We start from the raw sequence: 21,516 nt of genomic DNA on the forward strand, positions 1-21,516 counted from the left end.
AATGATATCCGCTACTGTTACTTCTGTTTGTTTTCTAATGGCACAACAGGGTTACCTCTAATGATTATCCCTGCAAAGTGGGTGGATACCAGCTTTCATATTTGATAGCTAAACCTTATTTCTGGGCAAAATCCCCTAAAAAGTATTGTTGCATGCCTCCTTAATCTCTGAGTGGTGTGAGATTCCAGGGTTTCCAGGAACTTACCCAGGGTTTAGTTTCCTAAGAATGAGGGACAGTGGAGACTCTGGTGTCTTTAAGATATATGGCTTATTAACACACATATATACAACTTCACAGCATTAATACCCTGAAAGGTCTTACTTCTCCCATAGTCACAGAATCTGATTCCAGCAGAGGTCAAGCATGGCTCTGACACCCAGCTTCTGCCTGCAGTCTGCTCTCAGCTCACACACCAGCCAAGTGACGAGGGGCAAAGACCCCCATTTGCCCACTAGTACAGATGCAGGTGGCGCTGTGGTCTAAACCACCGAACTTCTTGGGCTTGCTGATCAGAAGGTCGGTGGTTTGAATCCCCGCGACAGGGTGAGCTCCCGTTGCTCGGTCCCTGCCAACCTAGCAGTTCGAAAGCACATCAAAGTGCAAGTAGATAAATAGGTACCGCTCCAGCGGGAAGGTAAACGGCGTTTCCGTGTGCTGTTCTGGTTTGCCAGAAGCGACTTAGTCATGCTGGCCACATGATCCAGAAGCTGTCCGTGGACAAACACCGGCTCCCTCGGCCTGAAAGCGAGATGAGCACCACAACTCCAGAGTCATCTGCGACTGGACCTAATGGTCAGGGGTCCCTTTACCTTTACAGACCACTAGGGTTATTAACTCACAAAGAAACTTGCCTGACTAGTTCAACAATGGAATTCTCCGTTCAATTTTAACCCTTGCTGCATCTACGAGGACCTCAGGAATTAGAAGAGATTCAGGCATCGTACAGACTAACCCCACAAACTCACAACACTATTTTTCATTGTCTACTAGCCTGTCATTTCAGTTTGGGCACCTCAAAACACATCCAATCTGGCAGGAACTTCTTCTTCTTATTTTTGGACATGGGGGGGGGGGGAAGGGTGTCAGAAGCTACCTTGAAATGACATGAGATTCCTACAAGAAATTTCAACTTTTGAGTGTTTTCCAAAAGGTTTCAACTTAAGCGTAACTTTGGTCTTTGTTGGGAAGTTTCCTGAGGAGGAGGAGACTGGTCTCTTCCACTCACCGTAGTTGATCCAATAGACAGCAGCTGCTCCAACAAATGCGCCAAGAAACTGTGCTATGACGTAAACAGGGAATTTAATCCATCTTATCTTCCCCGACAGACACATGGCAAAGGTAACGGCTGGGTTTATATGACCACCTGAAAGAAGGAAGGTAGGGAGAAGAATAAGGGTTGGGAATAATTTTTATATGCAAGTTTTTATGAATCAGATATTTCCCTTCAGTAGATTTATTTCTTACTTATTCATTGCATTTATATCCCACCTTTCCCCCCATGAGAGGGAGAGTGACGGGCTCAAGGTCACCCAGTGGTTTCATGTCCTATCCTGACACTCTAATCACTACACCACTACTACAACTAGAGGTTTGGTGAAATAGTACCAATACTTTGGCCACCTCATGAGAAGAGAAGACTCCCTGGACAAGACCCTGATGTTGGGAAAGATGGAGGGCACAAGGAGAAGGGGACGACAGAGGACGAGATGGTTGGACAGTGTTCTCGAAGCTACCGGCATGAGTTTGACCAAACTGCGGGAGGCAGTGGAAGACAGAAGTGCCTGGCGTGCTCTGGTCCATGGGGTCACGAAGAGTCGGACACGACTAAACGACTAAACAACTAAACAACAACAACAAATCATAGTACCAGCTTCATTTTGGGTGGCCGGGTGGATGATCCTTCTCCTGGTTCCATTCCAAGCCCAGTCCTTGGTGATTGTTCTGACACAGAAAGCCACAGACAGCTTGGAACCTAGGCATTTGATGGGTTGCCCTGAGCACCTGCCCAGACATGGTAATGGCTTTGGGCATGGGGAACACCCTTTTAACTGTGCCACATCTGCTGAGCTCTTGCTTTGAGGCCACGCTGGCAACCGGATTGCAGAAGGCCCTTCCCCCTTAGTCTCAGGTTCGACTGGCGCCAACTCTGCATGGCTTGTCAGCACAAGTTAAAAGCAAATTTATCTTCCCACCTGCCTTTGTCTAAATTGGCACTGCTGGAGGAGGGCTGCGCCCTTGTTGAACTTAATGAATGAATGAATCTTTATTTGCATCATTGCCATCGGCCATAGCAATAAAACAACAATACGATATACAAAGAATAGAAATAAAAAGTCAATTATATAAAATACATTTTAGGGTTTTGAATCAATAGTCAAATAGTGGATCTTATTCTGATTGCCCCAGATAAAAATCTGTTGAACTTGTTGGTTTGCTGGTGCTACTGCTCTTTTAACGTTCTGTTATGTTTTATTTATAATTTGGTTTTATTACATTCTAGGCATTATCAGTGGGTTTTTTTACCCATAAAAAATGGTGCCAGTACTCACCACGAAGTTGTTACAGTAAGTGCCACATTTTTAACATTTGGGGGGGGGGGAAGGTGCTGGGACTGTGTACCCTTGAGGACCCCCAGAAAAAAGCACTGGGCATTATATTTTTTACATGATATCCTGCTCTAGGATTGGATTTATGAAGAGCAGCCTAGAAATGCCTCCGATAGATAAATACATGCAAAGCAACCATAACTGAGGTGGTATACGGCCCCTGACTTTAATGAAATGTTTCTGATAACAGTGACCTTTGCCTGTCAAAGGGGAGCTGGGAAGAAGGGGCCCCCTCTACGTGATTCCTCTGTTTGCTTGCACTGGGGGGTCAGGGTGTTATCTCAGGCACCCGAGAGCACCTCTGATGTATCATGAGCAGCAAACACAGATAACAAAAGTTGGATAAAGGCCAGCATTGTAATGTCTCCAAAATGGTGTGACCTGCGACGAGCCACGGGGGAGTTAATTCTGAACTTTGGATTATTTCTTCTTTCACATTCTTCATCTAAGGATTGATGTCTGCTGGTTCTATGTGCCGAAGAGGTGGCTTTTCAAATTTCCTTGCCTTTTGGTTTTCTTTTAATCTGAATGAACAATTTTCTTCTCTTTCAGCAATTGCAAATATGGGCAGCGCATGGTAAGGTTTGGAGTAAGGAATTAATTTACTTTGTCATGAGGCCTTGTCCATCACTGACCGTTCCTGTCAAAAGAATGATTGTGTCTCTTGCTATGGATTCAGCCATTGAGCAGCACTGATGTGAAATGATTGACTGGTATGTGAGTGAAATGAGGGAGGGGCCACGTGCCAATGGTGGGCAGGGCCACAGGCAAAGAAGAGCAGGGCCAAGGGGAAGCTGACTTTATACAATAGGCTGCATTCCAACCACACACAAGGCAGAGGCGTCCGTGCTGGACCTGTTCGCATTCTCTCCATCCTGCACCCAGGCAAGCATGAGGTGCTGGCCATTACTGTATTTTTTGCTCTATAAGACTCACTTTTTCCCTCCTAAAAAGTAAGGGGGAATGTGTGTGCGTCTTATGGAGCGAATGCAAGCTGCGCAGCTATCCCAGAAGCCAGAACAGCAAGAGGAATTGCTGCTTTCACTGTGCAGCGATCCCTCTTGTTGTTCTGGCTTCTGAGATTCAGAATATTTTTTTTTCTTGTTTTCCTCCTCCAAAAACTAGGTGCGGCTTGTGGTCTGGTGCGTCTTATAGAGCAAAAATACGGTAATTCCAAGGAGGCATTCCAACCAGGCAAAAGCAGTTGAGGGGGGCAGAGAAGAGAACAGATGAGGCACTTGGCCTGGAAGCTCAGAGAAAGATTTCCAGGGCTGTCTTGATCTCTTGAGTTTGCTGTTCTCCACCCCTACCTAGCTCAGCCAGTCTGAAACATTCTGATAGTGTTGAGCTACTTGCAGAATGGAGAAGGGGAAGGGCTGGAGCTCAGGGGCAGAGGCCCTCATTTTGTAAAAAGAAGCTCCTGCGGCTGGGAACAATTTCCACTTGGGAGAGTGGCTGGAAGAACCATGGCTAGTCAGCTTAGGCAACCATGGGAGAGATGGGTGGACCAGTGTCCTGACTCAGTATAAGGCTGTCCACTCTCTCTGGGCCTTGGAGCCCTACATGAGAAGAGGATGAGGATTGCGTTCCTCTCCTCCTTTTGCAGTGTGCTCCTGTGGGTTAAACCACAGAGCCTAGGACTTGCCAATCAGAAGGTCGGCGGTTCGAATCCCCACGACAGGGTGAGCTCCCGTTGCTCGGTCCCTGCTCCTGCCAACCTAGCAGTTCGAAAGCATGTCAAAGTGCAAGTAGATAAATAGGTACCGCTCCAGCGGGAAGGTAAACGGCGTTTCCGTGCGCTGCTCTGGTTCGCCAGAAGCGGCTCAGTCATGCTGGCCACATGACCCAGAAGCTGTACGCCGGCTCCCTCGGCCAATAAAGCGAGATGAGCGCCACAACCCCAGAGTTGGCCACGACTGGACCTAATGGTCAAGGGTCCCTTTACCTACATGCAAAATAGCCCTTGCTGAATGTGGACATAAAACATCAGCATCGAAACATGGAATTGTAGAGTTAGAACAGTGGTTCTCAAACTTTTTTCTCTGGGCCACACTTTCAGAATAAAAAATTGCTCATGCCATACGCTCTCTCCCAGTCTGTTGAGTCCATGAACCTCACCCTGGCCCATTATCTGCATGGGACCTTTGCAAAGCGGCAAGAAAACAGATGAGGCAAATATTTTGAAAAACGACACTTTGACAAGCAGGTGTCATTAGGTAGCCGTTTTCATTTGTGGCATGTTAGAAATTATGGCTTACACAGTGGCTCTTCTTCTTCACAAACTGTTGATAAGACTTCTGTGACGCTTCCTTTGTTGTTAAATGATGTGCAAATTTGTTGTCCCAATCATTATCTTAGAAGAGGCACCCAGGAGAAAACGACTCTTCCAATATTGGTTTTTGCTGTGTGCAGTTTTTATAAATACTTGCATTAAAACAGAGTTTTAAAAATTTGCATCAGTGTGTGATAAGTTGACTAATCAACTGAAGTGTTGCAGCTTTGCACCAAATACTCTTGTTGGGGTGTGTGTGTGGGGGGGTGTGTCAACATTTAATTAGGAGTATGGGAAAATGGAGATCACCATACAATCTGTGCATATGTGCATGAAAAAAATGGTGATGCATGGATTTGGAAAGGCAACATCTAAGTTGCAAATATTTAGTACAAAAGCCATAAAAAATGCCATCAAAACAGAAGCCCTGTTTCCCCCCCCCCCCCCCCTGAATTTTGCAAATACAATTTCTTACAAATCTTGGCTGTTTCTGAACATTTTAGATTACCTTTTAAATCCACAATTCTTTCTTTCTTTCTTTCTTTCTTTCTTTCTTTCTTTCTTTCTTTCTTTCTTTCTTTCTTTCCTTGCAACACAGTTTACCACCAGCTCTCTTCTGAATTACTTCTCCTTTGATAACTCCAACTCTAGGTTCAACCAGGACCAACAAAAGCACTTCTTCCTCCCTCCCCCACCCATGGACTCTTTTTGTGAATTCCTCCTGGATGGTTTCCACATCCAACCCCACAGCATCATATTGCAGATTATTTTCCAGTGAGTCACCCATTATAATGTGGATGCCTTTCTTGGTATTATTCCTGCATTTATTTCTTATGCAACAGGGGTGTTTTTTGTTTGTTTTGTTTGTTCCCAAGGGGCAACACTTGCCTGCTGTCTTTAATTTAAATCAATCCACTCATTTTCAATGGATTGATGTAGCCAGTTTACTGATTACACAGTGCAGCCTTACTAAATATTTTCACTGTTGTAGACACTATGAAAATAGCCATAAGATTTGTACTGTATAACATTTTCAAGTGTTCAAAGTGCTTCATTCACTGTTACTTACAGAAGCTCTGAAATAGACCTCACAACAACCCTGTAAGGTAAATCAGGATCATTATCCCACCCTCTTTATTACAAGGGGGGGGGCTGAGCGGAGAAAGGGGGCTTTGGCTACGGCCACTGAGTTTTCTTATGGCAGAGATAAGATGAAAGCTGTGAACCTCCTGATCTGTAGTCTGGTTTCTTAGCCACCACTCCATCCCACCAGCTCTCCTCCAACTTCTTTAGCAACACGGTGAAAATGTCAGCTTACCAGAAACACCTCCGGCGATATAGATGGCGATAGTGACAGCCATGGCAAAGCCAAGGGATATCATTGGTGCTCCACCCAATTCACCTCTGCTAAGGACAGACTGCGCAACCGCACCACATCCCAGGGCCTGCAGTTTGGGAGAGAGAGAGAAAGAGAGAGAGAGAGGGAGGGTTGGTGTACGCTCATGGTTTATAATGTTAAGGAAGGGTTAAGGAATGGTTTTCATAATGTAGTTGAACACGTTACGTTCTACTTTGAATGGTCATAAAGCATTATTAAAATGTGACACTAGAGGGTGCTGCAGAATAATCAGGAACCAGCAGTAGGCAAAGTGTGTTCTGACGATTAAAACAGGTAAGAAATGCTTTTATTTTACAAGTAGGCCCTGTGAAGTTTTATAAGGATATATCTAATATTGTTCTAATAGCATGAAATACCGTATCTTTCGCTCCATAAGACGCACGTGACCATAAGACGCACCTAGTTTTTTGAGGCGTAAAACAAGAAAAAATATAGTCTGAACAAAACAGTGGATGTATGATTTTTGTGGTTCATGCTGTGGCCACAGACATGTGATTTGACAATGAGTTTGGAGTAGCCAAATGCAAAAATCCTGAGGATCCATGTGGATCCACGCCTTGTAACCACGTTTTTGTGCCATTGCAGCCCCACGAAACAGTGGGTGTGTGGTTTTTTGGGTGCAGGCTGTAGCCATGGACATGCTATGTGATCTGATGGTAAATTTGGGGTGACCCAATGCAAAAATCCTGAGGCTCCAGGGACCACGCATTCGCTCCATAAGACGCACAGACATTTCCCCTTACTTTTTAGGAAGAAAAAAGTGCATCCTATGGAGTGAAAAATACGGTAGGTCAGTGTAGACCCAGCCAGAGGGAGAGAAAGGAATGCTGGTTGCAATCTGCAGCACTGCTTTTGGAAGGCCGGGCAGCCAGAATTTCATCCTCTTGCCAAGATGCTAAAAAATGGGCACATCACCTGCAAGTGTACTTCTGCATGGATCTTTTTTTTTAAAACCTCTTTTCCCATCAAAGGCATGTTGTGCATATCGCATACATCCTTTGTCATTAAAACAAAAAAATGAAGTCAGTTCTTTGAAGCAATTTGCCCACTGTGGGGCCCCTGCTGTATTTGTGAATACCTTGTTCCTCTTGACAGGGTGGAGAATTTTCGGAAAGGGCTACTCATTATTTGCAAATGCAAACTTTAACTTAAGCATTATTTGATTAACTGGCATATTTTAATTGGTGAGTCTGCAGGGGAAGGAGGACACAGGTTTTTTGGGGGAGATTTTGGTTCCGGCATCTTAAAAATTCACCTATATTTAGGTTTTGGTGGTATGCAAATATATTTCAGCTTTAGTCAATTGATTGATCAAAAGACTGCATTTTAATCTACCTCGAATTGTTTAATCTATTGTCAAGTCTTAGAAAAAGCTATATGAAGCAAATAAAAGTGAAACCTGACCCTTTTAGCTAGCTTAAAAGCTTCCTTGGGAAATGAAAGGCGAAGTGGAGAGGCCAGGAAATCCTGATGCCAAGGTCAACCGAGAAAAATACAGTTTAAAATGAGAGATCCTCTATATACCATTTGGTTTCTCTGGTAATTTATCTTCCCCCAGCCCCACCCTGACACTAAACATTTCATGAGAATTTAGTCTGTTTTATTAGATGTCAGTGGAACCCATTCCTCTTTGGTGTCTCCTCACGACCCACATTCAGGGTATTATTAATGGACTCCACTATAAAAACGTCCCTTCTCACGTTCAAACTTCTGCCCAGTTCAGAGCAGCCCCAAAGCATGGAATTCTCTGTAAAATTGGGCTGCATTTCACTTCCTTAAATGTTGTGAAAACAAGGGTGAATTTGACATTTCCTTCCCTAACTACAAGCAGTGACTCAGACTTTTTTTCCTCCGTAAAAACAATAGCAGAGCTTCTCTTTGAGGCAAATGTTGAGTCCAGAGGGGTGGGAATGGGACTGCTATTAGGGACAGCAAGGAGGGTTTTAGTTTGTTTCAGCTACCAAATTTACACTTCCCCAAACAATACACAAATCACAACACAGACACCCTTTGAAATTTACACTTCTCTGAATTTTGCAGTTTAGATATCTGACAAAAATGAATGCGTACAAAGCTGTGTATAAAATGTATTTTTTTAAAATGCACACAAGATGAATTTATTAAGAGTAATGCCCACTAAAACACTGACAATTTTTCATGGGATTTTTTTGCACACACACACACACACTCACTGATACGGAAATGTAATCAACTAAATTTTAAGTTTGGGGAAATGAGAAACTGAAGAGAATCCATAGTTGTTGCCGTGGACACAAAACCACCCTACATGCCCAAGCAATTCAATGCAATAGTTTGAGGCTGCCCTGTTTTCAGGGGTGCTACTGACACGGCATATGGCCTGAGATCCACACTTCCAGAAACCTTTCTGATGCTGCACCTCAGAATCCTTTGTGACATTGCAAGAGAGCTCCCATTCATTTCACTGATGGTTGTGCAAGAGAAATTGTAGGTGGCGAGAGGTGAGGAGATGCAGTGCCACGTGGATTGTCCCACTCAGGCACAGTGAAATTGGCATACAGTGGTGCCCCGCAAGACGAATGCCTCGCAAGACGAAAAACTCGCTAGACGAAAGAGTTTTCCGTTTTCTGAGGTGCTTCGCAAGACGAATTTCCCTATGGGCTTGCTTTGCAAGACGAAACGTCTTGCGAGTTTGTTTCCTTTTTCTTAAAGCCGCTAAGCCATTAATAGCCGCTAAGCCGCTAATAGCCGTGCTTCGCAAGACGAAAAAACCGCAAGACGAAGAGACTTGCAGAATGGATTAATTTCGTCTTGCGAGGCACCACTGTAATCTGAATAAACCAGCCCCTCTTTGCTGACTTTGTCAGATGCTGGCCTGGCAGTTATGCCCCACACAATTCCCCTCTGTTCCATTTCCTTGTATTATGTGACATTACACAAGTGGCAACCTGATATGCAGATAATCTCTTCTCAGGTGGTTTGGATTGTGCTTGTATAACACTTACTTTCCCTCTTCACTGTAGAAGGAAAAAAAGGCAATTTCCTTCTTTGTCTCCTGCAGTCATTTACTCTAGAGTAGCCTGTCTTTCAACAGGTGGCGCTGTGGGTTAAACCACAGAGCCTAGGACTTGCTGATCAGAAGGTCGGCGGTTCGAATCCCTGAGACGGGGTGAGCTCCCCTTGCTCAGTCCCTGCTCCTGCCAACCTAGCAGTTCGAAAGCATGCCAAAAAGTGCAAGTAGATAAATAGGTACCGCTCCGGCGGGAAGGTAAACGGCGTTTCCGTGCGCTGCTGTGGTTCGCCAGAAGCGGCTTAGTCATGCTGGCCACATGACCCGGAAGCTGTACACCGGCTCCCTCGGCCAGTAAAGCGAGATGAGCGCCACAACCCCAGCATCGGTCACGACTGGACCTAATGGTCAGGGGTCCCTTCACCTTTACTAGCCTGTCTTGCACTGGCTAAACCAGCAGATGGCCAGTCTGTCACAACTCAGCTCTGCTCCAAAGGCGGGGAGGACAATAGAGAAACCAACCAGGGCATGACATAAGTCACTACACTGTGGTGGTTCTCCCTGACACCTATAAAATAGCCTTGGTCAACCTGGTGCCCTCTAAATGTTTTGGACTACAACTCCCATCAGCCCCAAGCTGCAGGGACACTGCAGTTCAAAACAACAGATTGGCGCATGTGGCTCTCCAAGGTTTCTGGGCCAGGCTGGTTCCTGGGCTCTCCTGGGCCTCCATTATGCTTGGCAGGAGCTATGGCTGGCAAATCTGCACCTTTTTGCCCTCACTTCCCAGTTCTCATTATCTTTGCCGTTTGATTTTCCGCCCAGCGATAAATAAGAAAGATGGTAGTTATTAACCGAAAGCTTAGCTTGGCAGCCTGTGAGGATGGCCGCCTGGGCCGCCTCTGCCAAAAAGCCCTTGCCTCACAAGACACCGGATCCGTGTTTTTGTCTGGAAGGTGGCTAACCTCACATGGAGGAAAACAGTTCTCCCTCGGAGGAGGGAGCAGCTCCCTTATCCCCTAGGAAGTTGCCGTGTTTCATCGGCAGCCCACTCATATGGGAGATTAAAGACCGGTGTCTTTTCCTTTCAGCTGCTTTCAGGAAGTATGTATTAGTGTTTCCAAGATACATAAATATGACTTTCCAGTATAAATAGGGTTTTTCCTAAGAGGTCTGGGCCCTCAGCTTTTGGAAGAACAGGGCCTCCCTGGGTGGCCTCGGCCAGGCTGGTAATTCCTTTGGCCTCCGTTCTCACTTCGTTAAATGGGGATTAGAGAGACAGCTACCCTACACTAGGGATCCGCCTTTGCCAGAGGATGTTTGATGTTAGCAAAGCTGACTAGAAACTGAGGCAGAAATGTGTGATAATAAATAAAGTCACCTTCTCATCCTTTCTTAAGAAAGGCATTTGGGGCTGGATTAATGAATAAGCTAAGGGTGATTTAGAGTCCTGGATAAATTGTCTTATGACAAGGAAAGGCCCATGGTGTACATTCATTTTACCCCATTATCAACTTTGGTCTAACAGGTGTGGTAGGTTTTTTGGGGAACCACAGAAATATTCAAAACCTATTTAACCAGAGATCATAGAATGATAGAGTTGGCCTTGTAAGCCACTTAGTAGAGTGCATTGCAAAAAATGAGAATCCTCGTTATTATGTATTTTTACATGGCTGTCTATTTGTATATATTTTATAAAAAATTATATGTATGTTTTATGATGGCCTATATTTGTAATGCCTAATAAAGTTTTGGTGAAGTAAGTAAGCATTGCAAGAAAAGGACAACGATTTGCATACATTGGCATGTGCATAGATGCAAATTTTGAAATAACAACATAAATGAAAAAGAGATTCAATATATCTCACCATAGAGGGGCTTCCCATATGACCCTTATGGCCCCTTCCATTTTATGGTAGGATTGCTATACATCTAGAATTTCCCAGACATAGACGATATTCTGCTCTTGGTAGGAGCATCTGGGCAGAAATTGCTTTAATGTCCGGGAAAATCCGGCTGTATGGCAGCCCTATTCTATTGATTTTCACCTTTTTAAATATGGCAACCCTATTCTATGGATGTTCTTGGACTCCAGCTCCCATCAGCTCCTTCTGGATGCTCCTGGCCAGGAATGATGGGAGAGCCATGTGGCACAGTGGTTAGGGTGCTGGACTAGGACCTGGGAGACGGGCTCAGTGGCGTAGCGTGGGGGGTGCAGGGGGTGCCAGCCGCACCGGGCGCAACATTTGGGGGGGGCTCGCTCGCACTCGCAGCTCTCTGCCCCTACCTGGCTCACTCACTCTCTCTCACTGCAGTGCTGGCTGTGCAAATCCGATCCGAGCTGCCGCGTCGCCGCCCACTGTGGAGGGGGAGGGTGCCAGGCGTGCGTTGTGGTGCGGAGTGGAGAGAGAGCGAGGGAGGGACTATCTAGGGGAGGGACAGTGCAGCAGCCGCCCAGCACAGCGCTGAGCGCGGGAGAGAACCACACCCGACCAGCCCAGGCAGCAGCAAGAAGAAGCTGGCAGTGGCGGCAGGTTAGGGGTTAGGGGCGCAAATTAATTGCCTTGCCCCGGGTTAGGGGGCGCAAATTACTTGCCTTGCCCCGGGTGCTGACAACCCACGCTACGCCGCTGGACGGGGCTTCAATCCCTGCTCAGCCATGAAACTCACTGGGTGTGAACTTGGGCCAGTCACAGCCTCTTAGCCTAATAATAGAGGACACAATTGATTCAGCAGTGCAGAAATGCCTGAATGAGTGAACAAGCTGTCCAAATGATGGTGGGATGACTGTGTACACACCATAGGCAACAACTGTGCTCTCTTTTCACCTTCAGCTGTTTCAAAAACTGCCATCCATCTGCAGCCTAGCAAGAGAGCAATCTGAGAAATATCCTCTGCAACATTGCCAGGGGGCTGGGGAGCACTGCCTGCAGCTGGCCGTGCGGACATTAACAATGACTGATACGTGGTGAGATTTGACCCATTTCTCTTGGTGCAGGTGACATATAACTCTCTGGTAAAGTACTGAATTGGCTGGACAACTAAGTGGCTCTTCCTTGATAATTAGTTATATATTTATCGTTTCTCTGCTGCATATTAGAAGGTAATCAAACTTGCAGTAATAAAATGGCCCAGATCCATTATTCCATAGGTCTCCAAGGAACACAATCAATACCCTTTCAGGTTCAAATGGATTTCCCTTCATTTGGTTTCAGGCCCAAGTTTAATTTATATATTAAAAAAGCAGCTTGGAATTAAAGATGGCCATTTAAGTACTCAAAAACTGTGGATGTAAGCCATACCAAGATTGCTTTTTCAAAGACCGCTTCCATTCAAATGGCAGAATGTGAGATTATTGCTCAGTCACAAAATGTATGTTCCATAAGGCGATAGCCAAACTCTATACATTTTAAAGCTTTTAAAACTCATAAAGATCTGGTTCTAATTGCACATGGAAAATGAAACCTGTACACTCAAAACATTATGACTGTGTTTTTGTAAAAAAAAGAAAGAAAGATAGTTTTTACATGTAAAAACATTAAGTAGGAATAGAAGTGTTAAAATAGTAAATAGAAAAGGAACTGGCTGTATGTTCTCATGTGGATGAGTTCTGATGGTTTGTGCCTGGGTGCTAAAACCCCTTTTTATAGACAGACAAGCATTGCAAGGAGTTGGAAAATGACCACTGTGCACTATGGTGGCCATGAGTCCCACAATCAGAACATCAAGGAAGCTTTGTCTTGGCATTATATCCCAGATTAAAGTCTCATCCTTCCTCCGAAAAAAGGTGGAAGTGGTTACCTGCCGTTTACCATCACAACAACCAGGTGAGATAAATTGGGTTGGGAGGGAAAGAGGCCTGATTCACAGGTGCCAAATCAGGGTTGATTAAACTATGGTTTCTTAATTGTTCATTTGTTTGAACCCTGCTCAGCAGCTGAACTATGGTTTGTTTACTGGTAACAAACTGTGATCTAAAGCCATGATTTGCTCTTGGCTTACAGATTTTGGTTTTTACTAAATAACACAAGAAGAGCCTGCTAGATCAGGACAGCGGATCATCTAGTGCAGTATCCTGTTCTCACAGTGGCTTCCCAGATGCCTGTGGGACACCCGCAAGCAGGATCTGAACACAAGACCACTCTCCCCTCCTGCAGCCTCTGGCAACTGGTATTCAGAAGCATGCTGCCTCCAAGCATCTTTCAACTGTGGCCTGGTGTTGTGCATGGATCCAGCACCCTTCCTTAACCATGGTTTCTTTGACCACCCCATCTCACATGCTCACCAAACAACAAAAGCACTTGGCAAGAGCAGCTGGGAAACCAACCCAGCCCAAGCTCTCTGGTATGTTGAAAGGATAGCTCAGTTGGTAGAGCATGAGACTCAAGGTCATGGGTTCGAGCCCCATGTTGGGCAAAAGATTCTTGCTTTGCAGGCGGTTGGACTAGAATCACCCTTGGGATCCCTTCCAGCTCTCCAGTTCTATGATTCTATTATTCTACTGGCACCCAAAAATCCAGAGGTGGCCTAATGAGTCACAGGATACTGGAGTAGGCAACAGCTGGCCTCCCCTGCTAAGAGGAGGGTGGCTGATTTAAGCTGGGTGAGTGTGAAGAGGAAAACAGCAGTTTGGGTTGTCTGAGGGAGAGAGAGGGGAGAGAAGGCTGTGATCTGGCCGAGGATCTGATCTGGGTTCACAGATCTGCTGCTTTTCAGGCGTGCCTCCCGTGGGCCTCCACTTACACTCTGCCTGCAAATTTGTAATTAAAGTGAGTATTTCAAAAGTGCCCCATGCCATTTGCAGTGCCCTAAATTGCATCCAAAGGAAGCCAAACTCAGGCACTGCAGGAACTTCTCAATATTCTGGGAAGTGGAGAATGTCCCTCAGCTGAGAGTATGAAATGGGAAAAGTAAACATCCACAGCAGGAGCCTTCACCAGCTTGGTGCCCTCCAGATGTTTTGGACTACAACTCCCATCAGCCCCAGATGGGACTGATAGGCAGAAACAGAAGGAGGGCGCCATGCTGCTGAAGGCTGGACCACTTTCAGCTCTCTGAACTGAAACGATTGTCTGCCTTCAGCCATTGTGCTCTACATCTGCTGGGTAAAATGGAAACACTGGACAGCTTGTTACAATGGCGTGAAAGTACCAGCAACTTTAGAGCCACACCCATTGATAGCCTCTAGAGATCTTTCCCAGCTATCACATGGGTTTTTTTGTTTCTTTATAAAATAAATCACACCAAGGAGGGCGCTTGATCATGTCATTGTCCAAGGCTGTCCCTCCTAGTTAACCTCCAGACAGGCACTCACACAGACTGCATTTTTTGGCCTCCAGGGGACTGTCAGGGTGGTTATTTTAGTCTGGATGTGCTTCCCTGGAAAACGTGCCACCCTCGCCTCTTCTCCAGCCTTATCTCCAGCCTCTCCAAGTGCCAGAAAGTGGCAGCCCCCCTTTTCAGCAGCCCTTAGCCAACACATCTGCAATGCGAGTCACCACTGTTCTGCATCTACAATTCCTGGCTTCATCCTGACTGGAACCCTCAGGGACTGAAACTGGGCCATAGTGGAGCTGCCTGTTGCTGGCATGCCAGAGACAAAAGAAAGGCAGGTGCTTGGGCAAGAGCGACCTGCTCTGACCAGGACTGGGGAGCTTGAACAGAAAAGGGAGAGCAAAGGGTGCTGTCCCTTGCTTGGTGCTGCCTCTGGGTCCAGCCAACCAGATCCGAGGGATGTCCTTCTCCTTGACCGGATCCTGTATTTCTGCCTTGGCAAACACTCCTTTTCTCTCCTCTCTCCCACCCCCGCCTTGAGCATCTGATTCATTTCAAATACCTGTAGCTTGCTTTTCCGTTTCAAATAAAGTTCCCAAAATGAATTGTAATAATTTGAGGAATCAAAGGAAGTCAAGCAGAATACCAGCTCGTCAGATTGCAATGCAATAAGAAGCACCACCAGTCAGACCTCCCTTTATACGATGTCAGGAGCTGGAATCAGGAGCAGGTCAGTAGTAAAACACCCAGTGTCAGTTAACTCTATTCAAAGAAGCCAAAAACAGTGCAGGCCTAGTGATCACAGCAACTCTTCCCAGTAGGTCTTGCCCCAAGAAGGCAGTTGTGAGGACTGGAGGTCCCCGACTCCCCACCGCTCTCTAAGACTCTCTCCCAGGTCCTTCCCCAGCAACCTGAGGCTCCTCCATATCGTCTTTCTTTGCTCCACCCTTTTCAATTCTTTTTGTGTTCTGGGAGACAAGGTAGGAGGGGAGCTGGTCACAGCAGGAGGGGAAGACTTCCTGGCTTCTTCAGCAGCCTGCCTGACCTACTCTTGCCCCCCCCCCTCTCCAGCCTCTGCTTCTGCTTTTGAGTCAGAACTGCTCTCCGCCCCAGCCTCTTCCTGCTCATTGAACCCTGTTACCTCTTCAGCTTCTGACACCTTCTCCTCCCAGTCTTCTCCCTCTGACCACTCATCATTGTCCCACCACCAATCCCCTGGCTCTGAGCCTTTTTCCCCTGGGGGTTCCCTTGAGGGTTCCCCACCATTCCTCTGCATCCAGCCAGTCCATGGCATAGGACCCCCAAGAAGCAGCCATCTTGGGAAGGACCTGGAGAAGGGCCTGTGCTGAAAATTCTGATTCTCAGACATGTTCAGATAGGAGAAGAGGACCTCCCAGCATTTGTTGTATGCAAAGGGAAGAGGAATTGTGTTCCCTCCAGAGGTGGTGGTGGTTGCTACCTGTGACACAATTTGCATGCTGCAGGTCTCAGATTGGGTGGGGAGGGAGACCCCCCCCCAGGTTTCTCCTGCTGCAGGCAGCTGCTGGCTACCCCACATTAGAGGATCACAGGGGCTGGCAGGCTGCAAATCATGGGCAGCAAAGCCTTGCCAGGCTATTCTTCTTCCCTATGATTACTTCTGCATTCCAGGGCTCTCTCGCTATCTGGGCCAAGCATCAGCCACTTCCATCCTGGCTCTTGCCACCCCTTGCTTTCAGCTCTCAGTTTACCCTCCTTTAGCCCTGTAGTGTATCAGTCATGGACACTCTGTGATGTCCCCTCCCTGCATAGGCAAATAAATGTCCACTAGCTGTGCTAACAAAGCCCCCCCCTGCTTTCCTAACCTTTGACCTTTGTCTGTGCAGTTTGTTGTCTTCTGGTGTCTGTTTGATGTTGTGTGTCATTGCAGGTCATTTGTTCTGGAAACTAGCTGGAATAATGTAGAAAAACCCCCAATTGCTCCTAGGACATACCCTCCGACATTTCTCTGATTAAAATAGGGGCGTCCCATACCAAAATGATAATTCTACTATTTATACTCCACCCATCTGACTGGGTCGCCATTCTGGGCGGTTTGTAACATATATAAAGCACAGCTTTAACATATATAGAAACATAATGTAAAAACTTCCCTATTCAGGGCTGCTCATATGGCTCAGGGGTCGGATAACTCCATACCCTCCAACATTTTTGCAATGAAAATAGGGACGTCTTAAGGAAAAGGAGGACCTTCTGGGATCAAATCAGAAACTGAGACGGCTTCTGTAGATCTAGGACGTCCCTGGAAAATAGGGGCACTCGGAAGGTCTGCTAGGATGCTCAGGACAATATGGGCCTAAGCTGAGAGCCAGCACCTGGGCTTTGAAAATAATTAAAATTATGCTAGCATCCATTTTGTGTCTGCTTTTATAGGGATAGAGATTAATTCTCTAGTCCAGTTTGAATTTAGTTTCCTGTTGGGGAAGTAGCCCAGGTTCCAGTTGACGGGGGATGGTGGTTTCTTGAACAGATCGAGGGAATCTGCATTCCACAATGTTCCAATCAAGAGTCTGGGTAGAGCGGAATGCGTTCTGGACTTAAAAGTTCTGTTCTTAGACTTCAAAGTGGCAACACTCTTAGGGGCATTTTGTGCTGGTACCACCAACTGCAGGATCATATAGAAACTTTTCTAAAGTGTTTATACGCCCCTGAACAATGCATTTTCTGTTACTTGTCCCATGAAAATCACCAGGTGTCCCATCATTTATCTCATATCAAAGATCTACCTTATCTGAGATCTATTTTTATTCCAGCTGTTCATTCCTGGTTCATCACTAAATAAAATGAAACACAACAAATTGTGTGATCAAAATATGGGGGGACTTGTTAGATAAACACTAAAACAGCATGCATGGTGTATTCTGAATGTGACTCCGATTATGTAGTGCAATTTACCATATATTGATAAAAGTTGTCAAAAAAAACCCCCCTCAAAGTGGTTTACAAAAAAGATAAAACAAAAAAATTATCGATAAGAAGGCATTGTCTCTTTCAATGTATTCTGCAGCTTCCATTCATTTCAATGGGGCTTGCAGGGAGAACACTCTTGTGGATTACACCCCATGGTAATTCATAGAAATTCCTCACCTCCGGCACCAAAATGTGCCAGGCCAGTACAAACTTGCAAAGACCTGTGCTTACTTCCTATTTGGAAGCCCTCAGAAGGGGCAGATTTAGGGGAGCACGACTGGTTCGCCCACACTGGGCGCCGAGCCGAGAGGGCGCCTCAGGGGGTGCTGCAGCAATGACTTGGAACAGAAGGCGAGTTCCAGGGTGTGTGCAGAATTTGAATGTCTCACAGGGCGTAGCTGAGATTTGAAAGCTCAAAATCTGCCACTGGCCTCAGGCACCTTATTATCACACAGGCTCAGTTTCTCAGTCAGTAAAATGGAAGTTCTAACTACAGTATGGCTGGAAATAAGCGTGAGCTACAGTTTCCCTGGCAAACCACTCTAAACACACAGACCCTGGGTTGTTGCAAGGACAAATAGCATTTGTATTATTTAGCACGTTGCCATAGAAATAGGTAGCTATAGTTGTTAACTGAAACCCAAATACCCAACATGTTTTGGATTAAGTCAGCCTTCTCCAACTGGCGCCCTCGAGATGGTCTGAATGCTCACTGGGGCTGGTGGAAGTTGAAGTCCAAAACATCAGGAGGCCGCTGGGTTGAAGGAAGGCTGGGCTGTGTTAGTGATGCGTTTCTGCCTGTACTTCCCTTCCCATCCTTTGTTGTCTTTCCCTGTGTTGAATATTGGATTGTAAGACTCTTTTTCTAAAGCATCAGGCACACTGAGAGGACCATAGAAATAGTCGTAATGTGCTGGGCATAGAAAGGGCAGCTGGTGCATTATGTGAAAAAATGCATGCACCCAGCCACCCTTTGTATAGCCCGCCCAACACCAGTTTAGCCAGCAAGCACTGGGGATGAATAAACTGGGGAGCAAATCTGAGAATTTCACTTTCTCTCAGTTTATTATTTTTCCAGTCCTAAATTCAGTTTCTCCACATTTCCACATCAGCTAGCAAACTTTTTTTTAGGTCCTGAAAATTCTTCAGCATTTTAACGTGCATTTTATACCTAATACAATACATCACATTTCTTGTAAATGGCATAGTTTTATTACAATCAAGTTATATATTTAACTTGCCAAATAAAGTCAAGCAATAATATTTTTTGCAAAGCAATTTTCTCTAACATGATGTGCTTTCGTACATCATTTTCACTAATGCATGCATTTATTTGCACACTATCCTAGTAGATACATTTTTGTACACATCACTTGGGCTGGAGAAATGCAAAATTTGGAGAAGTGTGAATTTCAAAGGATGGCCTCATTTTGCTCTGCACAGTTTTGGAAGCTGCTAATTTGGTGACTTTGCCTTTAAATGAAAACAGACTTGAATTTGCCCCTCATCCCTAAATCTGGGACTGCTATGTTTTATAAGGCAGCACAACAGCTGAGTGGGCAGCACACCTCAGCCTTCCTTGCTGAACTGCTGTGGCAGAAGATATCACTCACCAGTTGCTCTGCTTTGGGTCAACCCTGTTAGGGAGAAAAAGAGGGAGGGAGGCAGGCAGGCAGACAGGAAGCTGCTCACACTTACTACAAGAATGAACGTTCCCAGGAATTCTGAGAGGGCTTCCTTCACCAAGTGGTTCCTCAGGGCCAATTTTTCCTTGAAACTCCTCTTCATGTTCTTGCTCATTTTGGCTCCTTCTTGCTTGGTGCTTCTGGAGCAAGGCAACAGAAGAACGGTAGTAGCTTTACAATCTTCTCTGCAATTGTCACTTTCTTCCCCCCCTTTTCTTCTTAACTTTGGCACTCCTCCTCATATGTTGAAATGTGAGCTGTGGAGTGCTGCAACACAGTCCTTGGAATCATCTGATCGTTCCAGAGCTTTACAGAGGCCACTTCACATTCCCTGCTCGTTCATTGAGAGTTTCCATCATGTGCTTTTCCTTCCTGGTCCTGCAGGCACTATTTATATCAGGCCTGACTAGATAATAACATGCGTCAGCTCACTTCCAGGAGCTAGCCCACACTTTCCCTCCTAATTCCCTCCTAATTTCTGGCTCTCTGGATTAATCATTACCAGCTAATCATGACCCCCACCTCCAAAATAAACACCCATGCAATTAAACAAGCTGAGGGCAGGATGGGGGACAGGACAGAAAGGCAGAGAAATGATCTCTTATATTACCTGCCAAATGCAAAAGCACTGCAGTAATTGGCTGGTTTTTAAAAAACAACAACACAACAACCCTCAAAAGATTTTTCCTTTGGATGCTTACCAGGAGGTGTGTCCATACTGAAAAGGTGAGAGTCAGATTGCTGCTTGCATTTGTGGAATGCATTCTGTCTCCACATGCCCAGGTGAACAGAGAGCATTTCAGGCAAGGCGAATCAATGACATTGCTCTGGCATCCCACCAGAGAACCTTCTGGGTGTTAAAAACATCAGTTGAACCCTGCTGGATCATTCAGACTCCTCTGCCAAGGAGCTTCTCGAGGCAGTTTACAAGTAAGCAAAGATACTTGTCCAATTATTACTAAACAAATTATTACAAAAAAGAGGAACAAAGAGCAGACCAGCTATCAACATATTAAGCAGGAACAGAATCAAAAACTTGCTTAAAAATGAAAGGTTTTCAATTCCCGGTAGAACAAAGATAGAGAAGAAGAGGACCCCTAGCCTCTTGAAGCAGGGAGTTCCACAGGCAGGGCCACCACAGAGAAAGCCCCGCCATGGGGGCAGGGGCAACAGCCAATCTTAAAGGATTTTGGGCAGAGTCACATAAGAGACTGCCCTTCAAGGAGTATGGTCTCAAGCTTTTTTAGATTTTAAAGGGTCTCAGTTCAAGTAGATCAACAGCCACTTTGGGTCTCAGATCACAGGTTCATTCCTTGTGGAGCCCTTCGATTTCTCTTTGTTCTCCCCTCTGGTGGTGGATCAGAGGCTCCAAACTTGGACCCCAGTCCCCAAGTGGTCTCTGCAGTTGCACCCAGGGCCTCAAGGCACTACTCCGCAATCAAATCTGATTTCCCACTGGTACCCTGGGAGTCCCCTTCGTCTTTTTTTTCTCTTGCTGCCCCTGGATCACTTCATCCCCTGCTCCAAACTGAAAGTCCTGCCAAAAGTCTTTATCTGGGGGGCCCTTCTTCAGGAACAGTGTTATGTACTGAGTCGAATAGGATCCAAGCTGCAGCAGTCTGATTGGTCCTAGAACAATAGGATCCAAAAGGCAGCAGCCTGATTGGTCTAGAACAATAGGATTCAGAATGCAGCAGTCTGATTGGTCCTAGAACAATGCAGCAGTATGATTGGTTGGCAGGAACCACCCAATCATGCTCCAGATAGAAGTGAATCCACAACCTGATTGGCTTACAGTAGAATTCCGGAATTAGCCAATCATGTGCAGCCCATTGTGTAAATAATGTATATAAAGCAGATACTTTGAGGGGACATTCATTCATTCCTCCTCACCACTATGAGCTGAATAAAGAGCATGAAATCACTTTGCGACTCTGAGTATATTTCAAACAGCTGGCCCAGTCACCCAAGCTGACAGCCACGTATTCCCCTCTCTGCTTATTCCCAATCTCTCGCGCGCCCCTCGTGGGCCCAAATAAAGGCAAGTAACACAGCATCTCTTGCTCCCCAAACTCACAGGACCCTGGCGGCTGGGGCCTGCTTAAGGACTGCACTCAGTATAGGGACTGGTCCCCATCCCACAAGGCCATCTTGGGGCACCCAGAAGGCAAGGTCATGGGAGGGTTTTATCTCACCCAGTTCAGCAGGCACTACCCTGGTGCATGCCCACGGATCTCTAACTTTCTTCACCGCCACTTCCTCAGGTACCAGCTTCTCTTCCTGCATGCTCACACATGCCCCCCCATTCCTTCTGCTGCCCCCCTTCTTCTGGCATTTCTGC

The 21,516-nt window shown here is 46.0% G+C and overlaps 1 protein-coding gene across 2 annotated transcripts in view; it reads right to left on the bottom strand.

The window, feature by feature from the left end:
- The window catches only part of AQP9 (aquaporin 9), a 28,682-nt gene extending 8,613 nt beyond the window's left edge, over nt 1-20,069 (bottom strand). Inside the window, exons 1-4 of one of the 2 annotated variants that reach the window (XM_079953471.1) lie at nt 19,877-20,069; nt 19,189-19,315; nt 6,198-6,324; nt 1,227-1,364 (exon numbers count right to left, since the gene is read on the bottom strand). In XM_079953471.1, the coding sequence (XP_079809597.1) occupies nt 1,227-1,364; nt 6,198-6,324; nt 19,189-19,290 (367 nt within the window). In that variant the 5' untranslated portion in view covers nt 19,291-19,315; nt 19,877-20,069. Of the gene's footprint in view, nt 1-1,226; nt 1,365-6,197; nt 6,325-19,188; nt 19,753-19,876 lie in introns of those variants that run through there. The other variant, XM_079953470.1, reaches the window with a different exon arrangement.
- Nucleotides 20,070-21,516: the final 1,447 nt, after the last annotated feature.

This window comes from Podarcis cretensis, assembly GCF_951804945.1.
Source record: "Podarcis cretensis genome assembly, chromosome: 14".
Lineage (NCBI taxonomy): Eukaryota > Metazoa > Chordata > Lepidosauria > Squamata > Lacertidae > Podarcis > Podarcis cretensis.